The 13,876-nt window shown below is 42.0% G+C and overlaps 2 protein-coding genes across 2 annotated transcripts in view; one reads left to right on the top strand and one right to left on the bottom strand.

Annotated features, from left to right (window-relative positions):
- LOC310790021 (tyrosine-protein kinase ITK/TSK-like) overlaps positions 1–10,018 on the bottom strand; it is a gene marked incomplete at both ends in the record, with an annotated part of 22,250 nt that extends 12,232 nt beyond the window's left edge. The window contains 11 exons of the mRNA XM_083651740.1: positions 5,197–5,271; positions 5,465–5,607; positions 6,421–6,500; positions 7,601–7,655; positions 7,766–7,831; positions 7,982–8,133; positions 8,460–8,497; positions 9,120–9,245; positions 9,391–9,472; positions 9,622–9,726; positions 9,881–10,018. Coding sequence (XP_083507866.1) covers positions 5,197–5,271; positions 5,465–5,607; positions 6,421–6,500; positions 7,601–7,655; positions 7,766–7,831; positions 7,982–8,133; positions 8,460–8,497; positions 9,120–9,245; positions 9,391–9,472; positions 9,622–9,726; positions 9,881–10,018 — 1,060 coding nt within the window. The remainder of the gene's footprint in view (positions 1–5,196; positions 5,272–5,464; positions 5,608–6,420; positions 6,501–7,600; positions 7,656–7,765; positions 7,832–7,981; positions 8,134–8,459; positions 8,498–9,119; positions 9,246–9,390; positions 9,473–9,621; positions 9,727–9,880) is intronic.
- A 542-nt stretch (positions 10,019–10,560) lies between these two features.
- med7 (mediator complex subunit 7) lies at positions 10,561–13,669 on the top strand. The gene is made up of 2 exons (XM_083651705.1): positions 10,561–10,684; positions 12,627–13,669. The coding sequence occupies exon 2, from the start codon at positions 12,636–12,638 to the stop codon at positions 13,398–13,400; it is 765 nt and encodes a 254-aa protein (XP_083507831.1). The 5' UTR covers positions 10,561–10,684; positions 12,627–12,635; the 3' UTR covers positions 13,401–13,669.
- The last annotated feature ends 207 nt before the right edge of the window (positions 13,670–13,876 follow it).

Here is a 13,876-nt window from a genome sequence, read left to right as displayed (position 1 = left end):
CTATTCTTGTACAAAACATCATTTTCTGCGAAGTATTAGTAAAGTTATAAGCGAAGATCGATTCACAAGGATCTGAAAGCTGTCTCCGCCATTTTGTTTTTGAGGTAACCAAAGCCTAAGAGAGTTGCGCCATCATGCGTCTGGCTGCAAGCGAGTAGCTTTTTGTTTTGACACTACTGTAAGGCGGGACCTCTAGCAAGAAGATAGACGTGCGGGTGATTTGATTGGATCGTTCTGGAGACTGAAGTTGACATTGGCCAATCCTGGCGCTTGCTGAGAAGCTGAGAGCTTTCTGGAAAGCCCAACACGGAGCTCGAGCGCAGAGCTGCCTTTTAGTAAGAGAGTTGCCATGGCAACCAATAACCCATGGCCATGGGTTATTGAACTCGGTTACTGGAATTATACAATGGCTGTGAACCAATCAGATTGCTTGATTTGAGAGAGCCGTTTTATAATCCTATTCAAACTACAGACTACCTAACCTATTGTATAATCCTATTCAAACTACAGACTACCTAACCTATTGTATAATCCTATTCAAATTACAGACTACATCACCTATTGTATAATCCTATTCAAACTACAGACTACCTCACCTATTGTATAATCCTATTCAAACTACAGACTACCTAACCTATTGTATAATCCTATTCAAAATACAGACTACCTAACCTATTGTATAATCCTACAGACTGAGAGCAGGTCTGAGAGCAGGTCACGTGGGGGATGGGTTTACCCAGGCTAGTGTTGTAGGCCTACCACTCTGCTATTACATTTTCCACCAAAGCCCCCTACAAAACTCATCACTGCGACCTGTACTACTTAAATTGGCTGTCCCTGTACACCAGAAGCACACACATAGTAAACACATAGTAAACGTCACTGGTTTACTATTGTTTAGACACACACACACACACACACACACACACACACACACACACACACACACACACACACGCGCGCACGTTCTGACCCCATCATACCTGCAGAGTCTCTTAAGACGTTTTCGTAGTATTGTGCTGCTAGGGAACAGTTTGAAACTTATTTCCTGTCAGGCTGTCAGCTATTGTATTGGCAAACAAAGCAACAGGAAGTAAGCTAGGGGCAATTTCGAATGTTTATGTTGCCAAGTTACAACCGTCTATAGCAAGCAGAAATACATCAAAGTAATAATTATAGATATGCCAGGATACCTGTATGTAACACATAAGTGTCTTTGTATAAAACTGATAAAAGACAACTAAGGAAAAAGGACAGCAAGGACACAAAAAGCAATAGTAAAAACACCAAAAATAGTTTGTTGAAATGTGAAACTGCATACAGCTTCCCCTCCCTGGCAACGCTCCAGTCTCACTAGTTCTTATACAGCTCTTGTTCACCGGTGCTTCCCAGGCAGAACTTTAGTGCATGTGTTGTGGTTACATCAACATCACCGGGCTTATATCACCTCCTCCAATGTTCTTGATTTCCGGATGTGTTAATTAATACACAGGACAAGATGTTACTATCCCTTGTGCCAAAATCCGAGGAAAAACACATTTAGAAGCCCAATCCAGAATAAAACAAGCTAACAGGCTAACAAACTAATAAACAAGACACAAATCACCAGTTACCTACCCTAGCCAACAGCAGTATGAAGCATGTCATTGGGGTTTTCAAGTGGGCACCTTCCTTCACCGACGTTTCGTTAAGTTAGGCCCACGACACCTCAAGAAGGCTTAACGGTGTAATCCAGCGTCCTGGAAACACCCCCCTCCATGCTACCACCGCACAACTGCATATTACCTCACTATCTAAGCCTAGCTATCCAGGTCGATTCGGTATGACATTCCTGACTACACCACCACTGTCAATGATTCAGCCCTGTTGATGCGGACCGTTAATCATGACCACCAACAAACAATCCCTAACTACACCACCACTGTCAATGATTCAGCCCTGTTGATGCGGACCGTTAATCATGACCAACAAACAATCCCTAACTACACCACCACCGTCAATGATTCAGCCCTGTTGATGCGGACCGTTAATCATGACCAACAACAAACAATCCCTAACTACACCACCACTGTCAATGATTCAGCCCTGTTGATGCGGACCGTTAATCATGACCAACAACAAACAATCAATCTGACCTTAGCGAGCTCCCCAGCTAGCATGTTTCCTCCTTATCCACAGCCATTCACTTGCTCGTTCTGCTGCCTGAGACATGTTGCTAACCGCAAGTTTCAGGCTCCGTCCCCGAATGCCCAACTCAGTTAGTAAGGCAATAACGGACTTTGCCACAAAACCACGGCAGCCCACCTCTACAGGCTGCACTCGAGCCCTCCAACCTCGCTGCTCTGCCTCTGCTGCCATTTCAGCATACCTAGCTTTCTTGCGCTCATAAGCCTCCTCAACTCGATCTTCCCACGGGACTGTGAGTTCGATAAAATAAACTCTCTTCTCTACCTCAGACCACAGTAACAAGTCCGGACGTAGCCGGGTGCTAACTATATATGCTGGGATGACTAGCTGTTCATTCAAGTCAACCCTCATTTCCCAGGCTCCACCTACACTTAGCTGCCCTAACTTGTGCCTGACCTTAATTGGTCTAATCTTTTCTCCCTCACGTACAAATTTGATCTGTCTATTCTCTTTGCTAGCAACTAGAGAATTTACTTCTAGCCGCTTTTCCTCAACTGCAGCTGCCAAACATTTCAACACCTGGTTGTGACGCCAGGTGTATCGCCCCTGGGAGAGACTGACCTTACACCCTGACAGTATATGCCTCAATGTACATACACTAGAACACAACGGGCAGGCACCATCCTCGCCCAACCACTGATTTAAGTTCTGGGGAGATGGCAGCACATCATAAGTAGCCCCTAGAATAAATCTAATTCTGCTGGCCTCCATGCTCCACAACTCTCTCCACTTCAACTTTCTCTTCTCTACACTCTCCCAGTTCACCCACTGTCCTTGCTTTGCCTGCGACACTGCCTTAGTACATCTTACTGCCTCCTCTTGCCTATGTACTTCTTCAACTACCATCTTCCTCTTTTCTATTACTGATGCCTTGTTCCACACAGGTTTCCCTATGCACAACCCTAAGCCTCCACGCCCATGCTGCACCTGACCTATGATATCCCTGTGTCTAAGAGCTGACTGTGCTTGCTGTACTGCCTCCTTTGGGTTCCACTTCCTCCCTGTTTTAACTGTGGGCGCTACACTCCTAACCACTGGATCCTTTGACTGAGTCAGAGTCATTTCCAGTCTAACCTTAGCACACTTGAACTCCTCTGTCAGGCTAGATAATGGCAATTCCAATATGCCTTTCCCATATAAGGCTACACTGCTTAGGCAGCGTGGGACTCCGAGCCATTTTCTAATGAATGAGTTAATCATCCTTTCTAGCTTTTCTACCTTTGAAAGGGGAACCTCATACACTGTCAGTGGCCACATCAACCGAGGCAACAATCCAAACTGCACACACCACAACTTTAACTTTCCTGGGAGCCCTGACTTGTCTATACTTGAAATACCTTGAATCATTTCCTGCCTCACCTCCTCAAACTGTCCCTTATCACTGAGACTTGCATCATACCATCTTCCCAAACTCTTGACTGGTTTCTCTAACACTGTAGGCACCACCTCATCATTTATAACAAACTTCTTACCTACTACCCTCCCTTTAAGGATTTAAATACTCCTGGACTTACTTGGCTTAACTTTCATTCTAGCCCACTGCAGATTACTATTTAACTTATCCAACAATCTGCTAGTACATGGAGCGGTTGACGTCATAGTCGTCATGTCATCCATGTATGCCCTAATTGGAGGGAGCCGCAGCCCTCCCTGCAGCCTTTCTCCACCCACTACCCATTTTGAAGCCCTAATAATGATCTCCATTGCCATGGTAAAAGCTAATGGGGAAATTGTACACCCTGCCATAATGCCTATCTCCAGCTGCTGCCAAGCTGTAGTGTACTCTGCTGTGGTAAAGCAGAGTTGAATATCTAAGAAGTAGGCTTTAACTAAGCTCTTTATACTACCTGGCACTCTAAAGAAATCAAAGGCCTCCCATAACAGACTATGCGGCACTGACCCGAAAGCATTAGCCAGGTCCAAGAATACTACATGCAGGTCTCTCTTCTCACGCCTAGCTGACTGGATTTGGTGCCAGATCATGCTGGTGTGCTCTAAGCACCCGGAGAAGCCGGGAATTCCAGCCTTTTGCACCGAAGTATCTATTAGCCTATTCTTTTCTAGATAACTAGACAGCCTCTGTGCCACAACACTAAAGAAAACCTTCCCTTCAACATTAAGTAGACTGATAGGTCTAAACTGACTTATCTCTAACGAGTCCCTTTCTTTAGGAATGAAGATTCCCCCTGCTCTACGCCATGCCTTAGGAATAACCTGCTTCTTCCAGACTACCTTCATCAGCTTCCATAGAAACTGCAACACATCTGGAGCACTCTTATACAGCCGGTAGGGGACTCCATTAGGAAACGGGGCTGAAGAGGCCCTTGTACGTCTCACTACTTCTTGAACTTCTTTCCACCTTGGTGGGCTATCATCACACTGGCTCTCTATTTCACCAATAGGTGGAATATCAGCTGGGACTGTCATCTCTCTAAACCTTTCCCTATCTTTGTGAACCTCCTCCAAATATTCCTCAAGCTTCTGCTTAGGTACCATAAGGCTACCATTCTTTTCCTTACTAAACAATGACTTCACAAATCTAAATGGATCCTTATAGAATGCTATTCTAGCTCGCTCTTTCTTTTTCCTATTTTTCCTAATGCTCTCTGCTCTTCTTAAAACTGCCAACCGATCCCTCACATCTGACTGCAAGCAATCAATGCCTTCCTTCTCAACCTCTGTAGCTTTCCTCCACTGCCTCTTAAGCTGTCTTCTCTCCTGGATAAGTCTATCTATCTCTTGTTGGCGCCTAGATTTAACTACCTCACCCTCTAGTTTCTTCCTTTTCTCAAAGACGCCAAACCTTTCCTTACCATAATCATAAATACAATATGAATATAAACGGAAGGCTCCTTGGCTATTTGATAAGAAGTCACATAATCCTCTCTCTACATTTAGAACTCTGCAAGATGATTGCTATATCTAATTACATTCAGATCAGGTCAACAACATGCCCAACGCCATCAGCGATTCAAACAGCTCTTTTAGCTGAGCAGATTCACTTCTAACCTTTGCAGAGTTTAGCAGGGTCCTGTGAGCAGCCTCTGTCCTGGGAGACCGGGTGTCTCAGACGGGTGATCAGACCTGCAGAGTTCATATAACACCAAAAATATCTTTAATATTTATATTTTAAAAAGCGAGTGGTAAATTCTGAAAAGTTTTGCCCTTCAATTCATAATAATAATAATAAATGTGCCTGTAAGCGATGAGAACTCACACGCCGTGATGTTTGAAAGAACTGTAACTAAAATCAAGGTAAACATCTGACAGTTTTTACCTGCAGCATTGTGTTGGTGGTACTCGATGAGCTCAGGAATGGTGTTGAACGGGTACTTCTCTGCCAAGTAAAATGCAGCTTTGCCTGTTTCTGTCTCCCTGATCAGATAGTGCTTCACTCTTGGATTCTTCTCTCCATTCGACCTAAAGGTGTGTAAGAGAAGAACCACAGAAGTATTCAAAGTCAGCAGATTATTAAAAAAAGAAGAAGATTGAACTGAAAGGAACCAGACAACTGATCCGCAGTATAAGATGAGGAAAATCCAAATGATTTCAATTCAATGTAATTTTGATAAGCCACTAGGCCTAACAGGTCGAGACGCACTCGTCATTTGTTCTGACATTTAACCGTATAGTCAAACATCCACTCATCCACTCGATATCATCAAAATGACCTAACCCTCACTCAAACAGTCAACAAATTCAACAGAATAGTTCCACCCGCTATGATATCATGTGAGAGCAGGGGCGGACTGAGATCAAAATTCAGGCCGGGCATTAGATACCAAGCAGGCCAGGCCAATACGGGCCGGCGCGCGTGCCGCCGTCCGAAGGGCGCCGGCAAAAAATTTGGGCCGTTTGAAGCCCAATTTGGGCCATTTGAAGCCAGATTTGGGCCGTTTGAAGCCCAATTGGGGCCGTTTGAAGCCCAATTTGGGCCGTTTGAAGCCCAATTTGGGCCGAGTCCAATTTTACAATGAGATGCACCCACTTTAACCCTGAATAAAGTAATAAAACCACTAGTAAACCAGTAGGCGGCGCCTGGCCTGCTGTTCAGTGAGTGGCCTGACTGCGGGCACCAAAAAAAAAAAAAAAAAAAAAAAATCAGGCCAGGCCAGGCCAGGCCAGGCCACCGGGCATTTGCCCGACGTGCCCGATTATGCAGTCCGCGCCTGTGTGAGAGTGAGAGTGAGAAGTGAGAGTGAGAAGTGAGAGATATGATGGAAATGAGATTACCCTGGTGCCTTGGTGAAGACAGATACTGTGTACACTCCTGGTTCTCTTGAGTTACGCATAATGAATCCACCCTCTTTCGCCTAAAAAGACATCATTGAAACGTCATTAAATCATCACACAAACACAGTTGTAACAGAGGTTTTAGAGACGTTTGCTGATCGTTTGTCTTGTTTCAGCTGCAAACTGGTCTGCATGGGCACCATTTTAAAACCAGCAAAGAGATGGTAGTCAGTTATGATGGATCATCCTTATCATTCTGGCATTCACTCCATTCTCGCAGACAAACTCACTGGTTTTTATTAATTTACAAAACTCTCATAGGTAAAACTCCGTCATATCTACAGTCACTTCTTAATATCCACAACACAAATCGCAGTCTGTGTTCCAGTAGCTCCATCAATCTCCTCATACCCAAAGCCCGTACCTCCTTTGGTCGTTCCTCTTTTCAGTTTTCTGCTGCAGATGACTGAATCATCTGCAACGGACCTTAAAACTGAACTCACTCATTCCGCTCTCCTCTTTCAAAAACTCACTAAGTACAAGATCATTGCACTTGGTTTTAGCCATCTGCTTCTTCATATATGTCCTTATTGTTTTTAGCCATTTACTTTTTAATATGTCACCGTAAATATTGTAAATATTACTCTTTTAGGATTGGTATGACGTGTATAATTGTATTATTTGTTTCTATGTTTTTCTTTATGTCCATTTTGTTTTCTATTTGCCTTTTATGCTGCCTCTTGGCCAGGTCCTCATTGTAAATGAGAACTGGTTCTCAATTGACCTACCTGGTTAAATAAAGGTTAAATAAAATAAAATAAAAATCACACAAGTTGAACTTGTGCTTGCAAACCCAAGCAGGGTACATTTACTGTATGCAGGAAATCCTGAATTGTAGAAAACTTTGTGGTCAGACATCATAAGTCTTTCATTTTCGTTTTGTATATGTGTTTGGAATCATTCTGCAAATGCAACAATGACAGGTAGCACAGTCATGTCAAACTAGTGCACTGGATCAAACAGCTACTCTGCACTAGTTTGCTAATTAGCTTATCTTCAGCATTATTCATGAAGCAAAGTATTTGTTTTGCTGTCAAAATAGGGCTGAGGGGATAAACAAAGACACAATAATCGCTGCAGCGCTGCAGCAGGCTGAAAGACTTGAAAGACTCTTTTTTACCTCTCTCATTAACAGTTCCTCTGCTTGTCCTCTGGTGATGTCTCTGTTGTACCATCTGTGAGAGGACACAAAACTCAGTTCAGTTAGAGGATATGAGCGAATGGATTTAGACTTATTCATAAGTGAATCATTCAAAAGGTAGAAGAGCACTGAAATCAGACTCACTCGAATCGATCAAAGTCGGCGCCAGATTTTTCAAATACATAAGTACTGGGAACAAACCCTTTGTTCCTTAAGAGAGACGGGAGGAAAAATTGACATGTTTTACATGAATTAAGATATTACATTGACTTATGATCAGTATTAGAAAATAAATTGATCTTTTTTGCAGTGTAAACAGTAACTAGGGATGGGGTGGATGTCTTGATGCTCTGTAGTTACCCCTCGTTATCCAGTATGAGCCACCAGTCAGAGTGAGACGTGTCAGTCAGGATGTATTCCTGGTCTTTCCTAAGAGGCAGGTCGTTGTCTCCGAGGGGGGTGTAGTCTTTGAGAGCTACTACCACCCTCTGTCCTGGATCATGCAGTGTCCTCTGCCAGACAGAGATAAAGACAAACCTTGAATTCAGGGAATTTGATTAGAAATACCCCATATACCAGTGGCACATACCCTTTTATTATATAGCAATATTATTACATTGAGAGAACATTGATGGCAAAGTACTGATAAAAAAATAAAAAATAAATCTCTCAATAGTGTATTTTCACAAAATTTCACGCATGGTTGGAAACTATATAACTCAAAAGTTTTAACAGGTGAACAATCATTTGACCTTCTTTACTTCGAGATACTTTTGGACAGTGTCGTCTGGCACAAGAATAATATAATACTGTAATAGCACATATGTGTTATGTGTACCTGTGGGTCCGGTATTTCAGGGAGAGCCTTTTTAGAAGCTGTGGAGCAATCAAAATTATGGAATTTTAGAACTCTCCTGACAGACATACATATCTGCAAAACAGTGACTTTACTTTCACACTGGATTTCAGATCATATTAAAATATCACACTAAATTAAAAAATAATAAATAGGTGCAAAATGTGCCATACAAACCAAATTTTCACAAGAAAGCTTTGCAAAAAGCCTCTCACATTATTTATGAGATTTTTTTAAACTGGAGCTAACTAACAAATGAGTAGACGGCAACACGTACACCAATTGTTTTGTCTCTTTTGTGCTGCAGGGAATCAATTCCCCCCGAAGATCCAATTCCAAAGAAGAGTCCATTCCTGCACAGTGCACACACTTATCATCTCTACATTGATTGATTCAAAACAATGTCCAACGTTTTGGTCACAAGGACATTGTGTCTTGAGACAAGATGATGTCAAGACAAGATGTCTTGAGAAAGATCCTCGTGACCTAACGTTGACCTTTTTTTTTAAATAAATCAATGCAGAGGTGATAAGTGCATACAGGAATTGACTTTTTTCTTTGGAGCTAAATCTAATAAATCAATAAATATATTTGGGGGTTCAGCTTTGAATGAAAAATCGGCAGAGAGGAGAGAATACAAACCATAGCCCATGGGGTCATATTCATGACAACCTGTCGCCATTTTCTCTGACTGGTGGCAACATTTCCAACGTCCATCCATCCAGAAGTTTGGGTGGTATTTTAAAACCAAATTGTTAGACTTTGTCTCTATGTAGGGAACACAATAATTATAGTTTGAGGCAAACACACATTTGAAACATCAAATGTTTGAATTTGCTTGAGATATACCACCATGGTTCATCGCTATTTGTTGCTGCCTGCAAAATGAAAATTAATTTGCAAAACTGCTTACCCTCTTTGAGAGCTCGGACCCACCTCTGACGACAATCATTGTCTGGGGCAAAAATGTAGAGGTAATAGGTGTCGTGAAAAACCTGTGGAGATATTTTATTGAGGGGAAAAAGTGATATTTTGTTCTCTTGGTAAAATTTGTATACGGTATTTGTAACGTTGAAGCGACAATAATTGATTCATCCTTATTTTTGACGTGTGTATTTTTTCTTGTAGAAATTGTGAAGTTCACCTGGAAAGCGTATTTATTGATGCATGGTATGGGGACATCACTACACACAATCTCCACACATTTAATTCTGGACAGCTCAATGCAGCCTTTCAGCGAGGGCTTTTTCTGAAAGGACATTTTCTTTTACATTATGTTTGCTCTGTGTTATCTGTATAATGGTGCATTCTATTAGTTTACCAAAAGGCCACATTGCAAGGCCAAAGCTTACAATTAGTTGTATTATAGCTGAAGTCACTGCCTTGAATGAATGCATAATTACCCCCGGACGACGTTCAGAATACTTCAAATCTTGGGTATCCAACACAAAAAACCTCTCCTTATAGTTGCATGGTGATGTTCTCCTCTTCTGTTGAGATTTCTTGATCATTGTTCCCTTCATGATAACCCTGGGGAACATGGTAAACAGCCACAGTATCTGCTATGTGTAGCACTGAAACACACGGGGAGAGATTGAGCACCCAGGAGTCAGTTTCCGGCATAAAGTTGTTAAAACCACATCCTTAGTGCAGACAAGCAATGTGTGCAAGCACCCACACGCGCAGGCGCACGGGGGCATACACACACACACACACACACACACACACACACACACACACACACACACACACACACACACACACACTATGTTGCAACACATCGAAAATCAATTTAAGCATCTAAAACAATATTGCCTACATATTTGTTTCCTTATGGTTACATGAAATGGGGGGGGGGCTAAACTTCACCATTACTTTTACAATGTTACTTTTAACTAAAAATTATAAAATAACAAAACCCCATTTGATTTAATCTCAAGGCAAACGAATGTGTTTGCAAAGTTTATGACGTCACTCACTTTGCTGGTGTAACATTTTGAGTGTCATCCACACTCCATACCAGTTGGTGGCGGTAATGCACCATTTCGTTGTTTGCCACCCGCCAGTAAATCTTAAGAAAGAAGAAGAAGCCAATGCCATCTTTGGCCATGGATTGACAGCAGCTGGATGTCCGACACATTAACTGTTGTAATATTTCATAACGTTATCTAAAGAATACATTCAACAACTGAGGAGTCATTTGAGAGGTGTGTGAAAGTGTAATGTTTCATTCTAATCGCCGTAACGTTAGCATAATGGCTTGTTAGCTGCAAGCGTTAGCTAATACCGACTTCACACAAGAGGCAATCTCGCGAGTCGCGAGCTAACTAGCGTTAGCTAGCTAACGGTACATACGCTAACATTTAAGCTCTGGCTCTGGCATTAGTTTAGATTAATTTGGTGACCAAATCAATTCACCTGAACATTGTGTTTCTTTGAAGACTCCGACAAGCAAACTGCGTTAAAGCAACAGCGTCAAGGAGAATGGTTGTTAGCTGCTAGCTAGCGCCAGCTATCTGCTAACCAAATAGTAAGTAACGCTAGCAGCCGCTAACTCACTAGCATTCGCTCACTAGCATGCATTCGTTTTGGAAACTCGAGTTTCTCTAGACTGCGATTTTCTCTGCGGATATTGTAGGCTCAGGCTCGCAAATGTGCTGTTTCTATGGGAGATAACGTACCCTAAAATCTGACAAAATGTCAACTTTTCACTGTCCATATCATGGTATGGGCCAGGGGATTCGGGGAGCCTCTCGTTATTATTCAATCAATCAATTTTTATTTAAAGTGCAAAATCACCATGAAGCATGGTCCCAGTGCACTTTACACTTAAAAAAGAGCACAGGACAAAGTATAACAAACAATGCTCTAAGAAATTAATCTTAAAAGGATGTTTACAAACAAAACAAACACAAGTGAGGGCCACTGCCACATAAAAAAAACAAGTTAAAAGGGGTGTTTGAATACAAATAAAATAAATAAATGAATAAAAACAGTAAAACAGCCACATTAAAAAACATCCCAAATAAAAGGGGTGTTTTAAAATGTGACAAACCCAACCGTAGTGCAGAGAAAAAAGGTGTGTTTTCAGTCTTGAATTTAAAAACATAAAAAATGTCAACTGAACTAGATTCCCTAACATATAGTGGAAGTTTGTTCCACAGATAGGGGGCGCGGTAAGCAAAAGCTCTCGAACCAACCGTTTCCTTAACCCGGGAATGGCTTGAAGACCAGCATGGAGAGAGCGAAGGGGGCGTGCCGGTACATAAGGTGTAAGGAGTTCTAATAGATACGGTGGTGCAAAGCCATGCAAGGCCTTATATGTTAAAAGAAGAACCTTAAAATCAGCTCTAGCATATACTGGTAACTAGTGAAGCGAGGCCAGAATGGGAGTGATATGATTACATTTTCTAGTCTTAGTCAATATTCTAGCTGCAGTATTTTGTACCAGCTGAAGACTTCTCGTAGCACAACTAGGGAGGCCAGAGAGAAGGACATTACAGTAATCAAGTCTAGAGGAAACTAATGCATGAATTACAGTTTCGGCGTTGCGCAGAGATAAAATAGAGCGGATTTTGGCAACATTACGAAGATGAAAAAATGATGTCTTGGTAATAGCTGCTATATGAGACTGGAACGATAACTTAGAATCAAAAATCACTCTGAGATTTTTAACAGTAGGATTTTCAGGGACAATACAGCCATCAATATTTACACACAGATGCTGAAACAATTTCTCATGTTTAGTAGATCTAATAACTAATAACTGTTTTAGAAGCATTTAATAACAAACAATTATTTTGAACCCATCCAGTTTTTTATATCTAACAGACATGCTTCTAAATTTCTGAGTTGGGAGAGATCATTTGGCTTTATGGGTACATATAGCTGGTATTATTGGTTGAATGTATTAAATATATATGGTTTGAACTCGACAATATAAATAAATTGCCCCCAGCTTACTTCCTGATGCAGTGTTTGCTAATACAATAGCTGACAGTAAATAAGATGAGACGTGAGAACCCAGGTACAACGTACAATGTCCACCCCCCAGCTGCTGAAAAAAATCCTAGAGGAAATCACTTAACTATAACAAGCTAACCAGTTAATTTAAAGAATGTAACATGCATTGTTATGCTACTCTTTCAGGTCACCATCATGGGTGAACCACAGCAGGTGAGTGCCCTGCCGCCTCCGCCGATGCAATACATCAAAGAGTACACAGATGACAACATCCGTAAGGGTCTGGCCCCTAAGCCACCTCCACCCATCAGGGACAGCTACATGATGTTTGGTAACCAGTTCCAGTGTGATGACCTCATCATCCGGCCTCTGGAGAGCCAGGGCATCGAGAGGCTCCACCCTATGCAGTTTGACCACAAACGGGAGCTGAAGAAGCTCAACATGTCCATTCTGGTCAACTTCCTGGACCTGCTGGACATCCTGATCAAGAGCCCTGGCAGTCTAAAGCGTGAGGAGAAGCTGGAGGACCTAAAGCTACTGTTTGTTCACATGCACCACCTGATCAACGAGTACAGGCCACACCAAGCTCGGGAGACCCTGAGGGTCATGATGGAGGTGCAGAAGAGACAGAGGCTGGAGACGGCAGACAGGTTTGAGAAACATCTGCAGAGGGTGGTGGAGATGATCCGGGGTTGCCTTGATTCTCTGCCTGATGATTTACCGCAAATGGAGGGCTCCAATGGAGCTGGGGATGGGCCAAGGATTGGGTCTGCAGGGAGTAATGTTGGAACCTCCACTGGGATGCTCCCTAGACTGAAAACAGAACCTATGGATCTGGAGGAGGCAGGGGACAGCTGCATGGCAGCAGCTCAGCAGGACAAGATCATGCCGTCCTTAAAGAGAGACAACATATGGGACAAGGATGCGGCCATGTGCAGTATTATCGATGAAATTGCTTAAGTTTTCTATTGAGTAGTGTTTTTTCAATCGCACCTAAGCTGTGAGAGTTTATTTTTTCTTTCTTTCTTTTATTTTTATTGTGTGTATATTGTAGTTAGCCTGATTATGATTGTTTTTCTCTGTTTTGTTGAGCCAGAAACCCCACCTGGATCATGTTTATTTAAAGGCTATCAAATAAATACTATTTAACAACTCCAGACAAAATATCTGACGATTTTACAGATATATTATGTAAAAAAAGAAACATTTGAATTTAATTGGGGTTAGATGCTGGCAGCTTTTTCGGTTTTTGGTAATAAATCCAATAAAGGAATTTCCAATTGGCATAAGAGTCCTACTACACTAATTTATTTTATAATCCATTGATAGGATGGTGTTCCTCTTATTATCGATGGATAGGAGAACCACAAGAGTGTCAGAGAGAATTCCTTGTGTTCAAATACCCACCATTATGTTACGGTTTGCAAAATGGTGAA

This window comes from Poromitra crassiceps, assembly GCF_964638095.1.
Source record: "Poromitra crassiceps genome assembly, chromosome: 15".
Classification (NCBI taxonomy): Eukaryota; Metazoa; Chordata; class Actinopteri; order Beryciformes; family Melamphaidae; genus Poromitra; species Poromitra crassiceps.
This window is presented reverse-complemented; position numbering and strand designations above follow the sequence as displayed.

Bases quoted from the DNA above. Each gene is read 5' to 3' on its own strand.
- med7 (XM_083651705.1), top strand. From the start codon at position 12,636: ATGGGTGAACCACAGCAGGTGAGTGCCCTGCCGCCTCCGCCGATGCAA.